The 19,017-nt window shown below is 48.1% G+C and overlaps 1 protein-coding gene across 15 annotated transcripts in view; it reads right to left on the bottom strand.

Annotated features, from left to right (window-relative positions):
* The window catches only part of TCF7L2 (transcription factor 7 like 2), a 176,059-nt gene that overhangs the window by 66,784 nt on the left and 90,258 nt on the right, over positions 1-19,017 (bottom strand). For 7 of the 15 annotated variants that reach the window (XM_049645770.1, XM_049645771.1, XM_049645774.1 and 4 more), the window contains exon 5: positions 9,195-9,335. The exons of the other annotated variants lie outside the window; for them this stretch is intronic. In XM_049645770.1, the coding sequence (XP_049501727.1) occupies positions 9,195-9,335 (141 nt within the window). The remainder of the gene's footprint in view (positions 1-9,194; positions 9,336-19,017) is intronic. 15 annotated transcript variants of the gene reach the window in all.

Below are 19,017 nucleotides of genomic sequence, written 5' to 3'. Positions count from 1 at the left end.
ATCGATGCCCTGAATCTACCAAACTCTTCAGCCTGGCAAGCGAGAGGCTGGGAGGAGGGGTGCGGAGCCAGGAAAGTTGGGTTACTTTTGTAAAAGGCAGTTAGAATCCTTTTTCCTGATTCCGGGGGCGGGGGGGGGGGGTTTAGATGCCAGAAAGCCAGAAGGAGAGTTACGACCGTGTTTCTGGATGTCTCTCCCCCTACGATTTCTGCTTTCTGCACTGGGTCACTGTTTCCACTTCTCAACTGGCTGCAGTGGCAGGTTTCCAAGTAATTACAAAGACGGGAATTAGATGACACAACAATTTACATGTGTACGATCGCTTGTACCTTCCCCAGCAGAATCCAAGGCAAAGGCGTCATCTGCTGTCCAGTCAAGTGTGACCCTCTGAGCGGGGCACCTTTGAGGTCACCTCTGCTCATTTCTCAAGAGGAGGACAGGCACTCGCACAGGATCCTCATCACATACATGTCCCTGCAGTGCACTTTCCCCTAGGAAAGCATTAGCTCTGAACCACCATGGCCTTGCCACGCACGCCCCTGCTCACGCCCCTGCTTGTCCCAGCACCTGGGACATACCACTGATCACGAAAGCACCTCAAAATCCCTGGTTTCACCTAAGTAATGGCATAAGTGAGGACAGCCTGGGAGAACCACGCTGGGCCACCAAAATCTACAGAAAACACAGCATCCTCATTTTACACATTATGCCTAAACCTTGACAATCTGTCCCGACATCTGCGAAAGAGTAATATAGATAATTCAAGCCGGAATATTCCAGAAGTTGTTTCATATCACATTGCCGTCTATACTGGTGGCAATAACGTACATCCTTTATCCTTGATTCATTTTTTTTTTCCCCCTTTGGTCACTGTCAAACTTAGCTTGAATTCCCCTAAATCCACGAGGTGGCCCAAAGCATACTGGGTAGATGCACAAGAAGAGCCAGTATAAAAGCCAGAAAATCCCACCAAGACTTGTCAATAACTAACAAGCTCACAAGCAAGGCACCACGGTTACGTCTCGTTTCCCGAAGTAGGCACAAAGACCAGAGCAGAGATTCTGATAACCGACAGTGGAAAACGCACGTCTCCAAGAGACAGACGAAGCAAGTCAGTGCTGCCTTTCAAATGGTAAAAATGGTCACGCTAAACCCCACGTCTCCTGTGACACACCTCCAGCAGATGGGTGTGTATAAGGCAATGGAGCCCTTCTGTATCCTGATGGCAGCGGTGTTAATACAGATTCGCACGGAAATTCATAAAACTATACAGACTGAAAGAAAAGTCGATGTTGTTGGATGACAGATTTTAAAATACGGTTGACCCTTGAACAACCAGAGCGGGGAGGCATCAGGAAAACCAACCCCACATCGTCAAAAATCCAAATGTAGGGGGCGCCTGGGCGGCTCAGTTGGTTAAGCATCCGACCCTTGATTTCGGCTCAGGTCATGAGATCCATCTGCTAGGCAAGAAGCCTGCTTGGGATTCTCTCTCTCCCTCTCTCTCTGCCCCTCCCCCCACCCACGCCCTCTCCCCCATTAAATAAACAGTTAAGAAAAATCCATCTGTAACTTTGTCTTCCTCCAAACTTAACTACTAATAGCCTATCGTTGACCAAAAGCCTTACAGATAAACTATCAATTAACACGTATTTTATGTTTTATATGTCACATGTCTTATATACTATATTCTTACAATAAAAGAAGCTACAAAAGAGAAAACATTACTAAAAAAATTGTGAGAAAGGAGTGCCTGGGTGGCTCAGTAGGTTAAGCATACGACTTTGGCTCAGGTCACGAACGCACGGTTTGTGAGTTCGAGCCCTGCGTTGGGCTCTGTGCTGACGGCTCAGAGCCTGGAACCTGCTTCAGATTCTGTGTCTCCCTCTCTGTCTCTGCCCCACCCTGCTTGTGTTCTCTCTCAAAAACAAACAGATAACTATTTTTAAAAACAGAAAAGGAAAGAAAGTTGTGAGGAAGAGAAAATACATTTGTAGTCCTGTACTGGACTCATCCAAAAAAAATCCACCTATAAGTGGACCCATGCGGTTCAAACCCACGTTGTTCAAGGGTCAGCTGTGTGTGTGTGTCTGTCTATGCATCTGTGTTTACTTATTTATTTACTTACTTATTTTTAAAACCTACATCTCAAAAGAACCTTGGCCACCAGACCTAAAATCAGGGGCACAAAAGCGTATGGAGTAAGAGCCAGACTGAAAAATGGACCGTTGCAGGTGGCCCCATCAAGCAGAACGGCAATGAAGAAAGGCCAGCACGGGAACCCGATCTGAGTACGCGTTGCCGTCCAAAGCAGGGCAGGGCCAAGGAGAAAGGAGGTCCCGTTCCGTTTAGGAGCAAACACAGCCGCGCATCAGGACAGCCGCAGGCCCAGAGATGCCCCACTTCCCTTCGGAACCGCACGCTTTTCTGAAGCCCGCAGAAGATGCGACAAGCGATCTTCTCCTCCTCCGCTCACCTCCAGCCATCTTTCTCATGTGTTCTGGAAAAAGCGGCCAGAGGAAAGAAACATCCGAGCGACGGAGCTGTGAACAACCAACAGACTGGATGTCTTTCCGGGCGGTCACAAATGTTGTCTACTTTCTGCTGGAGGGGCTCCTCATTTCGCAGGAAGAGGGGCCCTCTCACCTGTCACCCTGGCTCCCGGAGAACCACCGGGCCTGCCAGAAACCTCAGCGTGGCGAGCCAGGCCTAGCAGCAGTGATCGAAAGCTCCCCGATCCCTCTGCCCCGGCCCCATAGCTCATGTTCAGTCCCACGTCCTCTCCCACCAGCTCTGTTTTCCTAAGCAGCAAGAGGCCACGGCCGGGGTGTGGGGCTGCGGTGCAGGGGCTCCGACAGAGCCTGGCAGACACGGTGGCCGGCAGGGCGGGGAAATACACCGAGCAGGGCAGCCGCACACCTTCCGTCACTCCGATCCCCCCTCCCCCCCCACCTCCCTTGCTTCTCTCCTTCTTTCTCTGGTGACTTTAGTTCCTTCCCACGGGGGAAGGAAGGAACGGACTCTCCCAAACAGCAACCTTCACTCTGGGCACACGCCGTCCTCTTCTTCGACCTTCCCAGAGAGAAAGGCGGCCCAGCAGACGGCGCGCTCGCACTGGGTGGCATGGCCCCAGACACGTGCGTGAGCACACGGACAGGCACACGGGCCCCGGGAGGTTTCCAGCAAAGTTGAGAACTCCGTGGCTGTGCAAAGGCCACCTCCTTCCTCATTTTCAGCTCCAGTAGAGGGGGCCAGCGACTGATGGGAGAGGACCGCCACGGAAGGACGGCCAGCACCTGAACCTGGCCCCACCAAGGATCCTAGGCCACTTCTATCACCTTCCTCCCAGCAGCAAACCAAAACAGGGCGGGGACATCTTTCACTACTGCCTTTTTTTAACGCAACAGGCTTGAAAGGGGACTTTCGGAGATGTGATGGAGAAAACTGGCAGCGTGTGAAATGAAGGAGGGAAAACGATCTATTTCCTGGTATTGCCTCTTGCTAAGCTCGCAGCAGCTGAGGTAATTAATACCTTTTGAATAAGGTGCAGAGGACTGGCCTGATAAGGAAGGATGAAAACTGAGATCTCCTACTCTGCTTACCTGACAATAATTGCCCAATAAAAATGAATAAACGCAGCTCCGGAGTCTGGGCTGAAATACGGTTCCTATCTGTTCTTTAAAGTCCACGCATCTACCTCAGTGACGTCACTAAAGACACCAAAAGCAGCACTCTGAGAAACAGAGAGATCACGGCAGACAGACAGACACACAGACTGATGTGACAGGTAAGGTCACAGCCACTAGTGCAAAGCATCCACTCCCTCTCTTCAGTTGCCGACCGAGTCATTTGATGGAGGGGGAAACGTGTTAAGGAATAAAAAAAAAAAAATCTGAAGGCTAATTTCAACTCTCCCTTGACACAGTTTAGCCCTTTAAAAAGTGATCTGTTGCCTCACAGAATTACAAAAGGGGAGGACCCAACACAATAAACCGTGCGGGTGATAACATATCACGCATCAAAAGCCAAGTCTTCTCTATTAATGACCTTTGTCACATGGGATGCAAAGAAAACATGTGACTCACAGGAATAGGGGAAAGGAGGCAGTCACAAAGATAAGAGCCGTGATACAGCCTGGGGCGTCCCAGCGGATGTGAGGTGGCCCGAGAGGTGGGGACGCAGGGCAGGGGACACTCACACCTTCCACACGGGCGAGCTCCTCAGAGGCCCTCCGTGTGCTCGGTGTGCCTGGGCTTCCAACTTTGTAGACCAGCCTCACCGGGCGGGAGGAAGTAAGAAGTGAAAAGCACAGCATTCACAGCCTGCAGTCCAAGGAATGGCAAACATGTGGGGAATAGGGCCTGGAATGATCCTTTCCCGCTCTGGGCCTATTTTCCCTGTGCAAGCTGTGTCCAAGCTGGGTCAATCACGTAGGAAGCAGGCTACATCATGATGTGCTGGGAATGGGATTCCACTGAGGCATTAGGGATCCCAAGTTGGGCACGACAGTGTCCATTTCTACGACCGAGGGGACTAACGGGTAGAGGAAATCAACGCGTCCGTTGAACCTTCCAAGAATTCAACGGGACGCTTTGCGAGTAGAGAATGAGAGCAAGAGGAAATAACACAATAATGTGGGTGGTCCCGCTAGCGATCCCACCCTGAGAACGAATCTGGCCGGGGGGATCTTGCTGGTGCAGTGGCACAGAATGGCCCAGGGCCGTATGCACGAAGCTACGGGTCCCACGCATCATGAGGGCATTATGGAATGTCTGGACTCATTTTGCCTTGTCATTTCCAACTCACATCCGCTCCCGCCTGTGATGCAACTGCCCTGTAACAGTGGAATTTTAGAGATAGTCTGTTTGCACTGGGGCCATGACGAAGCACATTGAGGGAAACCCACGTCTTGAATGGACAACCATGAAAAGTTTTACAGAGTCTCCACTGCACACATCACACTCAAGAAGGTGTCTCCATCGCCAGAGATGTAAAATAAACAAAACAATTGCACACAGTATGAGGTGAGGCCCGTCTGTGATTTTTAAAACACACCTTTTGAAAGAATGGAAGGACGTCTGTCACAATATTAACTTGGCCTTTGAGAGGTACTTGTACTGTTTTCTCACTGCTTCTCTATGTCGTCAGGAGTAAGACGACAACTTAAACATTCTAGCTCAACAGAATGCTTGCAAAGTTGCAATGCAGAGACTTATAAAGCAAATACTTCCCTTCTAATGTACTTTGTTGTGTAAATCCAGATTTTCCATATATAACATGTATTGAAAGATAGAGTATGAAGGAAATGAAGCAGTCTCTACATTTGTTTCAGTGACTAATAAGCAAAAATAAAACTTCAGCTGTGATGCCACGCTTTTTAGAAATCAGACATATAATAAGCCACAGATTTATAGGATGTGGTCTAATAAACCTAAGAAAAGTTTCATTTCCTCCTCGCCAAAATGGTTCACTCCCTGTCTATGCGACTAGCTTTGCAAAGTTAGCAGACGTCTTTTTTTTGTTAAATGTGTAAATTGAGAGATTTAACGAGCACCAACAATAATGTGCCCCCCTGAATACATGCACGCGCGTGCGCACACACACACACACACACACACACTCCCTCCCTCCCATATCCTTAAATATGAAATAAAAACAGCCTCCACGCTAGCAAAAAGGTAGGTTACCCAAAACACCAAAAGGGACAGCGTTTGCCATCTTGTTAATCCAACCACTGATCAGCAAAAATTTATACAACCCCCGAAAAGGGGGAAGCAGGGAATAAGGGAAGGATTCAGACAAAGAACTTTTTAAAAGGGTGCTTGCCAGCATTTCCGTGAAAATAGCATTAACTTAGCAATTACGGGAAAAAACACTCTTTCTTATCTGAACGCACTTATGCCACGGGTCCCGCCCTATTATGGTCACTATTAGACATGTTAATAGCCCCAATGTAATGACTGTGTGGCTAGCTTTAAAAGGTATGTGAATAGCTAACTAGAAAGAAGTGACTCACGCCGGCCCAGGTGAATATTGATTTTCTTAGTCATAATTACTCAGTTGGTCTACCAACTTTAATTCTCTGGAGGGGAGGGCTCAAGGGATAGACTCCAGCCGCCTGGTAAGAAAAGACAGGGAAGGGACAACGAAAGTATGGCTGGGGTACAAAGTATCCTGCGTGTGGCACTGGTGAATGCCACAAAGTCACCCGATGTGACTGTGAATGTCCTGAATCAAAAGCTTCCTCCCAGCCCCTGAGAGGGGAGAGTGTTGAACAGGACCTAACACATCTTCTTTAGCAAGTGGAGGATGGTTAGTATCCTCCCCTGAACCGTGTGCCATTGCCATGGTCCTCATTAACAGCAGTTCTAAGGCTACGCCCCTGTGCCGTGTGCTCCTCAGCAGTTGCTATACTTCCCTGTGGCTCACTTGCAAAAGGGGATCACAGCATCTCCCTCTCAGGGTTGTCGGCGGGTCCCAGAGAGTTACTGGAAGCTCAGTGCTTACAGGAAGTGCCTGGCCCATAGGGGGCGCTGTGTTGCATCTCACTCTGATCAGTACTTCCAGGGATCCTGGTAGCTGCCCCTGGCGAAGCAGGCGAGGCTGGTCTGCCACCCCCATCCCCTTTTACAGACACACGGAGCGTGTCACAGTGGGGTGAAGCCCCTTGCCAACAGAGGTGAGGGAAGGCTGGACTCAATCCTATGAGAGAGAGAGGACACATGTGAGCTAGGGCAGAGAGAAGGGGGAGAGAGAATCCCACAAGGGGGGGGGGAGAGGGAGAGAGGGAGAGAAAGAGAGAGAGAGAGAGAGAGAGAGAGAGAGAGAGAGAGAGAGAAGCGGGACTCATCAGAAGCGGGGCCCGAACTCATGAACCATGAGATCGTGACCTGAGCCAAAGTCAGATGCTTAACTGACCAAGCCACCCAGGCACCCCCTACTTCTGACTCTACTCTGGCGTGGGTTCTGCTGTGCTAACCCAGAGCCACCTGGAGCACAGCCACGCTGGGATTTCCCTATCCCACTGCAAATCCTGAACTAGTAAGTACTGCAAATAATACCTAAGTAGCTTCCGTGAAAACGTCCACAGCAAAGCAAGCCCATCGCATGGACACACATGCTCCTAGAACCTTGCCGAGTGTTTGTGCTGGTCGCCAGCAACTCTGGCCAAGCCCCACTTTGTACGCTTCCGCTCACTGGATGCTCACAGCAGCCCCTGTGTGACTCCCCCTTCACCGGCAGAGAAACCGAGGCACAGAGCAGCTGCGTAACTTGCCCAAGTCCCCACAGCCCATGAGGGGGCGTCTGCGTGTCTGGCCTATTCCCGATTTAGGGATTTAGACCCAATGCTGGAAGCGGGGCATATCAGGGCTTCCCCCAGAAGAGGTTTCTGTGTCCTGAGGGCAAAGCGGAGACATGAACGCAGTCGCTGGCCTCAGAGATCTCGAGTTATAAGGAAGAAACCCAGTCTTTCTGTTTCATTTTCCTCATACTCAAAATGGGTGCCTAGTTCTCCTTTATCTGCCTCGTAACTCTGACCAAAGATTAATGAGTTACCATTTGCCAGGCCGCTGGGGCAGGAATAACTATACGTGCGGTGTGTGGCCTTATCATCCAGGGTCAGAATGGACAGCCGGCTGCACTTGTTAAAACCTGGGCCAGGGAGGGGCTGCTGAGAAAAGGCTCCGCTCAGGCCATGGGCTGGTGCACACAGAGGGAGGCCTCCCTGTCCTGTCACACCCAGACCCAGTAAAGAACACGGGCCTTACGTGTTCACCGGCCCAGGAAATTGGAGTGCAGGCACCATCGTGGGTGGAGAAGAGGGCGTTTCCAAAGAGACCAGGAACATCTTCAGTTTTGTTTACATGTGGCCAAAGCGGGGGCCATCACATAGGAAGATATTCACAAGACGCTAACGCACCGAGTTACTAACCAGAGTTAGGACACGTTGCGGTGCACGGAAGCACCCTCGGTGTCGCCTCAAGTGGGAAGAACATACAAAAGTGTAAACAAAGTATGATTCCGATCCTGTGGAACACTTTTAAAGTTTCGACACAGGGATGTCGGGGAAGAAACACAGCCAAATATTAAGGGATTATAAATGGGTAAAAAAGACGGTGGGTGTGCACATTTTCTTCTCTATGTTTCTCCACGTGTTTTCAGTTCTCTTAAAGGGCTGCCTACTACTTCTTACATGAAAACAAGCCGGTAAGGATGAACGAGTACACCTTGTCTCTCGCTGAAGGCAAGACGTGTGTACCCGTGTTACATATTACTCTATGCCTACGCCTGTTCCCTGTTCCCGGAGTCCCAGTGCCCAGCACAGCCCCCAGCACATAGTAGGTGCGCTGTAACTGTTTTTTAAAAGATAGACGTTTCACTAATTGGCTCTTAAATATTCACTTTTCTTAAAACAAAACAAAACAAAACAAAACAAAACCTAGCATTAATACAAAATCATTTGCCATTCAGGTCTCAAGAGTTACTTAAAATTTTTTTATCTGCATTGACTCCTGCTTTTCTGAGAACGAAAGCATGTTCTACATGGTCTTTATGCTTTGAGACTACTAATTTGAAGGGAACTGTCACTCCCAAGCACGGAGCAATATGGGGTATTGACATAGTATTGAATTATTTAAAAGAAATTAACAATGCTTCCTGTCCTTGGACAAGCGCGGCTGCGAGGAAAGCCATTCACAGCTGCCTCGGGAAGGTATCACTCACTGCAGAGGACTGAGCATTTCTCAGTGCCCTGAATTCTACAAGAAAATCCTTAAGTTCTAAATAACTAATAACAAAGGCAAAGTTGAGGGAATAACTTGTCTTCCCCTGGGAGCTGTGAAACGTCCCAGGAAATTATTTCCTGGGGGTCAAGTCTAATGGGATAACATCATTCTCACGGAAGCTCCACATGACCCTGGACCATGCAGCCTTTACAGGGAGCCAGGCACCTTGGGTTCACGGGTGCGCCACCCTCCACCCTCTCCTCGCAAACTAGCATTCTTATGGCTATGATAAACCTATCGGTGATCAGAACACCCAGACATCACGGCACCCGATGATGTGACGGCAACCCGGAGGGAATGTAGGGGTCACAGTGGGTGCAGCCTGCCCTAACGCGGGGTGAACTTTGGACGGGCGGTTGCATTTCAGAGCTAGCTCATCTCATACCGTCATTCTGCTCCGAGACCTACCTCCAAACACCAGGGCTCCCCAACCTTTTGTAGGGAGTGGCTCCTTTTCATGTCCCTGAAGACTTGAGTGCTGACAGTGAAGTCTGAGGGGGGGTAGAGGTGCTGACAGTCATGTCCCTGAGTGCAGCAAGGGAGGGGGCACTGCTGCCAGGAAGAAAGGGGAACAGAGTGAGGCTTGGGAGGGAGGGGGACGCGGTCACCAAGGCATTCATGGCCCCCAGCCTGACTTTCTTCCCTAACCCACGCTTCTCTACAAACTCCGAGCATGGTTCCCGATGCGACCCCAGGACTCTTCCACCTCCCTGCCTTCCAGCTTGGGGCCCCCTGTAGCAACATCTTAAATACAGCCTCCTTCATGCAACCTTTCTGTTACATCCCTTCCCGCTGTCCCCACCTCTGCCCATCCTTCCCGCAGTGGACACGGCTGCTCCTTGCTCTGAGCCAGCTGGCCAGCACTTTCTCTCTCTCTCTCTCTCTCTGTCAACTTACCTTACTGAATCTTCTATTAATTTAACCAAGTGATACGGCTGATAGTTCTACCCTACAAAAATGCAATCACACACGGCTCCACCCAATACTAACCTAGGGCTATCTGGGGATCTGTCTAGTCACCTTCTCCTCTGCCGGACTACGATTTTGGAGAGGCAACTACGTTTACATCTCTGGACCCCTCGAAAAGATCCGGCAGCACACAGGTACGCGTGCTCAAGAAGCAGGTGCTGTACTCAATTTCAGCCCGGCTGGAGCCTATCGTGACAGCTGCTTCCCTGACTGCCGACCCTGTCGGGGGCTTTAGACAGGAATGTGCACGCTGTTCCTCAACTCCTCACAACCACCCTGTGAGGTAGGTATTGTCATGCCCATTTTACAGAGGAGGAAACTGACTCAGAGACGTTAAGGAGCATGCCCAAGGTCACACAGCTAGTAACTGGCGGAAGGGGAATAGGGACCAGGTCTCGGTCGACTCACGGTGCTGCTGTGTGGACTCGTTTGCCTGTCCAGACATTCCCTGGTACTCTATAAATGGGGTAGAGATTTTAGGGGGCATAAAGAGACCTGGGGTCCAAGAAGGGCTATTTCACAACAGAGAAATATCATTCTGATTGCCTTTTAAAAAAGAAAATGTCTATGCCCTTTGTATGCATGTGATGACTTCTCTACTCCAGTCTTTAAAAGGGTTTATATGAAGAAACAAAAAGTGCCATAAATAAATTCTTCACCCTTCTTAATCCTGAATAACAGAATTCAGGACTAAGAGCATGAGACTGAACTGAGCACAAAACCCAATATCTTATGTTCTGATTTCATCAAATAGCAGCAGAATGAGCATAATGGATGCTAAAGACTCTGGGAGACAGCAAATCGATGGAAATAAAGGACGAATTCTATAAACAGCAACTGTGTTTCCAGAACAATTTACATGGCTACCATATTACCTGGTCCTCCCATAGTGGCAGCAGGGTGGGGGTGGAGGGGGCGGGGAGGGTGTCCAGGAGGATTAAAACCATCCAAAGGCCACATGAACTGCCCAAATGGGAAGGGGTCACATGGCCTGCAAGCTGGTGATACTCCAGGGTCCTAGCTGGCTGCAGCTGTCCCTGTGTCTGGTCTCGGAAAGCCACCATTGCCGGAAGCCCCGAGGTCTGCCCCCCAGAAAGGGCAGCCCAAGCTCCCAGAGGTAGCCCTGGTTGCCCATGCCTGGAGGTCTCTGGTCTCCGTCTGGGAGACAGAACGCCCCACTCTGTACTTCCCCGCACAGCGCTCATTTGTAAACAGGAATGTGAGTCATTAGGCAAGCAGGAGTCCATTTTCAAGATCGGCCCAGCTTTACAACTAAGGTAATCTCATTCTGCCTTGTCACAGCGGTGACTCACCTTACTGTCTCCCATCAGAGGTGACATGGTTTAACCCTCCTACTGTTCCTGGAAGGAACCCAGCAATATGAGGGTTGAAATCCCTGTCTGCTCACTCTGTTTTCTAACAAGGTGCTGAGAGCAAAGAGGCAAGGCCCCCAAGGGCAAGTGTCCCAGAGGAGTTTGGGAAAGAAATGTATCTAAGGTTACCATAGACCACGGCATCTTTATTGTCTTCCCATGGCCTTTCCTCGGGTCTATACTCCCACAGGGGCCTGTGGCTTATGCGGATATGTTCCTTACACACACACACACACACACACACACACACACACACACTCCTCCATCTAAAACCCAGATCTGCCATTCCTGGGAACCTCAGAGCCAAATCTGCAGGTCATTTCAACCAATTCTGTAGGCGCTCCTAGCTTCGAAATGTGTAAAATTATCCTTATTCCCTTCTTGTCTTCTGGGCGTACCCTGCTTTTCTTTTTTTCTCATTTCTTTAAATGTTCATTTCCAATCTTTTGGTATAACGTAAAGTCTTCTAAGCCACTTCAAATTTTGGAGGATAAAAAAAATGGCTTCTAAACAAATTCAAATGTATATACAACTACAAAATCATTTTGTGCTGAGAAGGAGCTGTAGCCGAATCTCCCCTTAATAAATATATAACTCATCAACGGATCCTAAAGATTAGAAAGCAGGCATCCACTGAGTTTTATGCTCCGCATCCATTCGTGCTTTTTCTGGTACCAGTACCTTGAATTACTTAGGAGGTACAACCCCAACTCTCAAGCCATGTGGATCCCTCAGTCCAACTGCACTCAACACATCACATCCCCGTCCACAACCACTGGTTCAGACGATAAGATCTCTCTGGACTTCAACCTGTCTTCATTAGGTGACATCAACCCAGAGCCAAGGAGAGAAATGGTGTCCTGGTAAATGGGGGCCCCTGGATCCAGCCATGCCTGATGCATGCCACCCGTGTACTTCTTTGTTAGGAGTTTGGGGTCAATACACTTATTTTGCTCACGTCAGTTTGGATTGGGTTTGGAGAGAGAGAGAGGCATCTTGACTGGAGTAGTCTAGGTCACCTTAATCAGATTAACCTCAATAATTACCCATCCACGGATCAAGGGGTAATGTGGAAAGAAATGGAGACACTTCAGAAAAAGTAAATGAAAACCCTGTGAGTTTCATGGTCCTGGCATGATGAGGAGACTATTATAAGGCAGTATTTTGGAACAGGCACCTGGCCCCTTTTTAAAATAAGAATGAATATGGCTTGTGGCCTGGGATGGAGAGAGGGGCCCTGAACCACAACACCTACAGGAACGGACACTCAGCCCCCCTGCTCCTCTGGTGCCTCCGATGTCACTGGCTACGCTGCCCTAAGATGGGGTCTCCAGCAAGCAGGAGCCACGAACACTTAACAGCACCAGATCGGCCTCCCAGCTTTCTCCCGAGGCACCGCCTATTTGTGACAGACGATTTCGAAAGACACATTTCGTCTGGAGAAGGTGAAGGTACGAAGCTGTGGCATGTTAAGAGAGAAGGCAGACGGAGCGGATGGCGGGTTTCAATTTCACTGGTGACTCAGCACCTGATGACATGGGGTGCTGACCAGTTCTGGGCCATGGCCACGCGGATCAAGACTCAAGATGTGTCACCAAAAAAGTTGTGGTGACATTTGTGTATTCTACTATTTTGTCTCTTTGTGAGCTTATAGCTCCTTCCACAAGTGGTTGGGCAATATTTAAATATTAATGTAGCAGAATGGAACCCAATGAGCTAGAAAGTACGATTTGCTTTGCCAGGAAAAATAAAAAGGAAAGGAGGAGTTGAAAGCATTTAAAAACAAAAACCCGAAAAAATATGAAAGCCTCCAGAGATAAAGATTTCGCATGAAATAATGTTATTCAGATCCAATATGGCGAACAGCTGCTACTGGCTATTGGGAGAATTGTGAGCCTACCTCTTAGAAAGAAAAAACCAAAAGTTTTAAATTCTGTCTCAGAAAAGTTTGATGTGATGGTTAATTTTATGTATTGACCTGACTATGCCATGGGGTGCCCAGATATTTGGTCAAACGTTATTGTGAGTGTTTCTGGGGTTTGGGACAAGTTCAACAGACTAAATAAAACCGATGCCCTCCGTAATAATGGGGGTGGGCCTCATCTAATCAGTTGAAGGCCCGAATAACAAAAGGCTGATTCTCCCCCCCAAAGAAGGAGGAACTCCTCCTTTTAGCCTGGCTGCCTTCAAGTGGAGCATAGGTTTTCTATGCCTTCAGACTCAAACTGCAACCTTGGCTCTTCCAGGGTCTCAAGCCTGTCAGCCTTTGGACATGAACTACACCATCAGCTCTCTTGGTTCCCGGGCCTTCAAAAGCAGACTACACTACATAACAAGCTCCCCCATGTCTCCAGCTTGCCTATTGCAGATCTTGGGACTTGCCTGTCTTCATAATCGTGTCAGCCTTACAATAAATCTCCTTATACATACACACACACGCACACGCACACGTACACACACACACACACACACACGCACATCCTATCAGTTCTGTATCACCCTAATATATTTGGGTTGTATTTTTTTATGTGTTTTCTCCCCCCAAGCAAGAGGGAAAGGATTATTTGTGGGTCTCTAGAAGAAACCAGAATTGTGAATTTCTAAGACCCAATGAAATGGGTCTTAGAAATCATGTAATCGATTTCTTTCACGATTTTATTTTAAATCTCTACGTCTAGACATAAAAGGACCTACCCAGGACTATACAGAGAAGAACAAAGCAAAACCGAGACTTTAAAAACTAGGAGTTCAGGGTTCTATAGAGAACATGGAAGAATCGTATTTTGAAACTGCAGAATCTTTGGAGGAGTAAGAAATCCATTTGCAAGAAAAGCACTGGCAAGAGCCATTCCGTTAAAGAAGCAAACTAGCAAAATGACAATTTTTTTTTAATTGCTAAGAGGGGAAAATCCTCACATCTCTTTATCACGTATTCACATATACACCCATGCATACAAACAAGGACGCCAGAAAGCAAATAAGCCACAGCAGCCACCTATCCAACCGTCCGACCCGGTAAGTAAAGCCCACATACACATTTGTGACCTTGGAAAGAGAGTTCAGGTCTGCACGGGTCACGCTGTTCTAGCTTTAACCTCCATCAATAATTCTCACCTCCTGAAGGTGAGGTAACTCTGGTGGGGACTAATTACATTTGAAATACGTTGTCAACCAACTTAACACAGACGCAAAGAAAACTGTAATCAGAGCTACAAACAAGCCACCATTTTTGTCATTAAATGGTAAACCCAAACCACGACACTGTCGCTGACGTGGCAGGTGGAAAGTAACGTCTGATGTTCACGATCATGTTCCAAAACTGGGAGTGTGTGTGAGTGACGAAGTGTGAGAGTCTACAGGTGCATATGTGTGGGCACACGTGTGTATACTTGTGTGCACGCACACGTAGGCGGATGTCATTGAATACGGAAGCCAATGGCCCATGGCTGGGAATGGCTAGTGGACAGCTCACGTACTGAGACTCCTTCTTCCCGTGCCATCGTCGGTGACCCTGAGCCATCCTGCTTGGAGGTGGCATGGGGCAAAACATGATCACCGTCCCTACACTCAAGGGATAGAATGAATGAAGTCAGCCTTGGCCCTCAGGGACCACATCGTAGTGAGAAAGACCAGGATCCAAATGGAAGGCAAAACAGGATGGACCCAGAAGAAACCCGTGTCAAGTGCATCCCTACACTCGCCCTTGTACACAGCACAGGTCACCTCTTGTCAACCTCAGCACAGAAACAGATGCAGGGCCTCGGAGTCGCTGCCACCTACCTCGCTGTGCGCCCCGCATTTCTGAGGGCCGGTTTGTCACGTCACTTGAGGGTACCCTCTAAGGGCCCTGCCCACCACCCACAAAAGCTCCAATTCTGCAGGGCTAGCAGAACACAGAGGAGGGGAACTCACGAGGTGCTCAAATGGCTCTCAGTACAAATCCAATGCGCCTCAATTTCTGGACATGGCCCTTATATAACAAGGGGAGACTTGCCGAAGAAAGTTATATCCAAGGAGAAAAGGCGACACGTGGGCAGGAAAGCTTTCTTTTACGAGATAAAAGCTTCACATGGCCCAGAAAAATATTTTAGGGATATGGTATCATGAATGGGGTTTGAAGCGTCATTTCAAAAGATGCTTATTGGTTAAAAGAAAACGTTGCCAACCTGCTTTGTTTCCTGGGAGAAAAAAAAAAAAAATACTTCAAAATAACAAATGTTGAGAAGCTGGAAATAAAACATATAGTTTCCATTACAGTATCATAAACAACAAAGGGAAAGTGCGTATAAAATACTTTATTAAACTGCTTCAAATTCTGTGTCCCTCTCTTCTCCTCTCTCTGCCCCTCCCCCACTTGCTCTCTCTTTTTCTTTCAAAAATAAATAAAGCTTAAAAAAACTAAAAATAAAAGTTATTAAAGAGTTTAGGATAAAGTAAAAATAACTTACTTGGGTAATTCTGAACAAGAGATACTTTTACTTTTCATCTGGTATGAACACTAAATGAGCTTTTTTTTCAATCTTTTTTAAACATTTATTCATTTTTGAGAGACAGAATGTGAGCGGGGGAGGGGTAAAGAGAGAGAGAGACACACACACAGAATCCGAAGCAGGCTCCAGGCCCTGAGCTGTCAGCACAGAGCCCAACATGGGGCTCGAACCCACGGACCACGAGATCATGACCTGAGCCGAAGTCAGGACACTTAATTGACGGAGCCACCCACACGCCCCCTAAATGAGCTTTTTTTAAGTAAAGGTCAAGGCTCTACTGGGACGTAAGGTAATAACTCCAAATGGCTAACCTTAATATTGGTAAATTAGCCAAGGCACGCAAAAAAATGAATGAAGTTCTAACGGATGTCGCTGGAACACTCCGTGAAGTCTTTTCTGAGGCCATCCTAATTCCTTGGAAAGCCAGACACAAGTGGAGTGCCAGTACATCCCTCCCATCTGCCTCCTCAGGCAGTGACGAGGTTCCGCGCTGACCTCAGCACATGGCAAGGGAAGCTTCTCCCTGCAACCAGGCTGCGTAGCCGTGATCCGCATATGGATCTGAGAGTCCCTGCCCCTAAACGTGTAATCTCTCCAGACAGACAAAATGCCGATGAGCTCAAGAAAAACCATGCTCAGCAACTAACTTCGAGAGAACGGGAGCTGATCCACAAGGGCAGGCGTAAACTATCAGCCCGTGCACCTCGCCCAGCAACGACTACGAGGGAAGAGCTGGAGGCAGAAGCTGGCGTCCAAGAACCACAGGCTGCAGAAAGCTGTGTGAATCCGGCTAATAGAGGGTATCCAATGATGTGCCTTTGATGAGATTCCTGCTAAAGGGAGGTTCCTTGTCCCAGACTAGCCTTTGGGCAGGCATGCGGGTCCCTATCGGGCCACCTTGCGCCAAGAGCAGCACTGCGCAAACTCCAGGAGGCAGGGGGCGGGGCGCTGGCTAGCACTTGGCAGCGTCTACCAGCCAATCCTCTCCTTAAAAACCAGCAGAGCTCCTACAGGGGCTGGGTGTGCCTGGGGATCTAGCTCCCACTCAGGCAATTTGGAGCGCTTCACTCTGCGAAAGAAAGCAGTGTTGGTAAACAGCACCCCCCTCCCCTCTCAATGGAGCCCAAATGTTTTAAAATGCAAATAACAGGTTTCTGGAACAGCCCTGGAATCTCCCCTGGAAATGTTTCATAATTCACCTCTTGTTAGCCACAGGAGCCCCAACTACATTTCTTCTTTTCTCATTTCCACTAACCAATTATTAGCATTAGATACCATACTATTTTCTGCTAATATGTTTCCTGACAACATCAAGCTCTGGAGGGTCTTCTTGGTGCAGTAACTGAGTAACTGTAAACGAGGGCGGATTGATGAGAAAACGTTATTTAAACCTTCTCAGTATTTATGAAAGCAAACCATTTCGGTTGAAATGCACTGTACTAATTGCACAAAAATTTGTTAAATTGACATAGTTTGGTAAAAAAAAAAAAAAGATTCTCCCCAAATATTATGAGAGGAGGGATCACATTGGAAGGATGGAAGGATATAAATATTCACAAGCAACAGATTCCTGCAGGCAGGACGGATCCACATGCCATCTCATTCAGAATGGGGAAAGGTACTCGACAATTTGGGGAAAGGCTGGCCAGCTCCATTCGCTAGCATCCCTGGTTCCAAAATGACACCGGCCCCTTTCTGTCATCCCCAGAAAGAATCACGCTATTGTAAGATAACTTAAGAGGCCACCACTGTTGTCATCGGGCACAAGCCTGGGGCAACCACAGTGGGTCTAAGGGCGGTGGTGATGCGGCAGAAGGCAGAATTGTTTTTCTCAAAGTGGACCTTGCCTGGTCAGCTGCTTGTGTTAGTACAAGTCAGGTTAAAGAGAACCTCGAGAGGGGCGCCTGGTTGGTTCAGTTAAGCGTCCGACTTCAGCTCAGGTCATAATCTCGCAGTTCATGAGTTCAAGCCCTGCATCGGGCTCTTTGCTGTCAGCAGAGTTGCCTTCAGATCCTCTGTCTCCCTCTCTCTACTCTTCCCTCCCTCTCTCTCAAAAAGAGAGAGGGAGAGAGAGAAACTTGAAAGAGGAAAAAATTCTAAATATGTGTATTTGTGTGTGTGTGTGTGTGTGTGTGTGTGTGTGTGTGTAAGGCAACAGAGACAGTACACACGTGGACTGGAGGAGTCAAACCATCTTATTCCTGTTTCTTCCCAGCACTAAATGGACGGACCCACCTGCTAACATATAGAGCCCAGAATAATAACCACAGAGTGTCATTTAGATGGCTCTGAAAAAACACCTGATTTTCAGGGTTCTCTCAAAGACCATTAAGGGTGCCCTGCTTCTTAAAGCGAAACTCATCTTCCTAGGTCCAACCTGCGCAGCCAATAAAGAAAAGAAAAGAAAAAAAATCACATTTTCCTTGAAGTGTTTCTCCTCAGAGTACGTAAGGGACATTAATGCCCAAAACAGTCGTGGAGGCTGGTGATCAGAAGTGGTTACAAGGCAGCTGACCCCGGCTGGGTTTTGCACCCTGAGCACAGAGACTCTGCCCTCCGCCACACCAAGCCACAGCACAGACGGGCAGCCAACGTGTCAAATCTGGACAAAGTGTATTTTCCTCTCTCCAGCATGTCAACATACCTGGGCCTCTGAATATTTACAACAGGTAAAACCAACAACCAAAACATGAACAAACAAGCAAACCGCAGACAGAGCAAAAAAAGACTCCCCAGGCTGGAAATAACCTCACCTGATCACAATCTTTTGGATGTTATTTGCGCGATTAGCACCAGAGGAGAAAATGAAGACAAAGGAGATAGTACCATCAGGGGCGTGCCTGAGTCACTGGAGATAATGTCTTAATCCTTGGCTAACCCAGAGAAAAAGTCACCAGCAATAGTTACTACTTTACCAGATGAAAAGCCTTGCGCTTCAGAGGGACCACGACTGTTCGGTCATGTTCACCCAACATTTGGTTCCAGGTAGAATCTGTTGAAGTTATTAGTATTTGCTCAAATATGAAGACCACCCACAGACTTGGAAATCTGTGCCCTGTAACAGTATTCAGCATAAGAGCACTTCCCCAAAAAAGTAGGGGGGGGGGATAATTTTGCAAATTAAAGCAAATACGGTCTAGCTTCTATTTTTAAAATTCTGAAGTTTACCATCAGCTGATGAGTAGATCAACACAATGTGACCTATCCACGGGATGGAATATTATTTGACTATAAAAAAGTAATGAAATACTGATAGATGCCACAACATAGATGAATCTTGAAAACATGCCAAGTGAAAGAAGCCAATCACAGAGGACCACATACTGTACAATCTTATGGGTATGGAGTTTCTGGGGCACCTGATGGGCTCAGTGGGTTGAGCGTCTGACTTCAGCTCAG

Source organism: Panthera uncia, chromosome D2, assembly GCF_023721935.1.
Source record: "Panthera uncia isolate 11264 chromosome D2, Puncia_PCG_1.0, whole genome shotgun sequence".
NCBI lineage: Eukaryota > Metazoa > Chordata > Mammalia > Carnivora > Felidae > Panthera > Panthera uncia.
The sequence above is the reverse complement of the archived record's forward strand: the minus strand, read 5'-3'. Positions and strand labels throughout refer to the sequence as shown.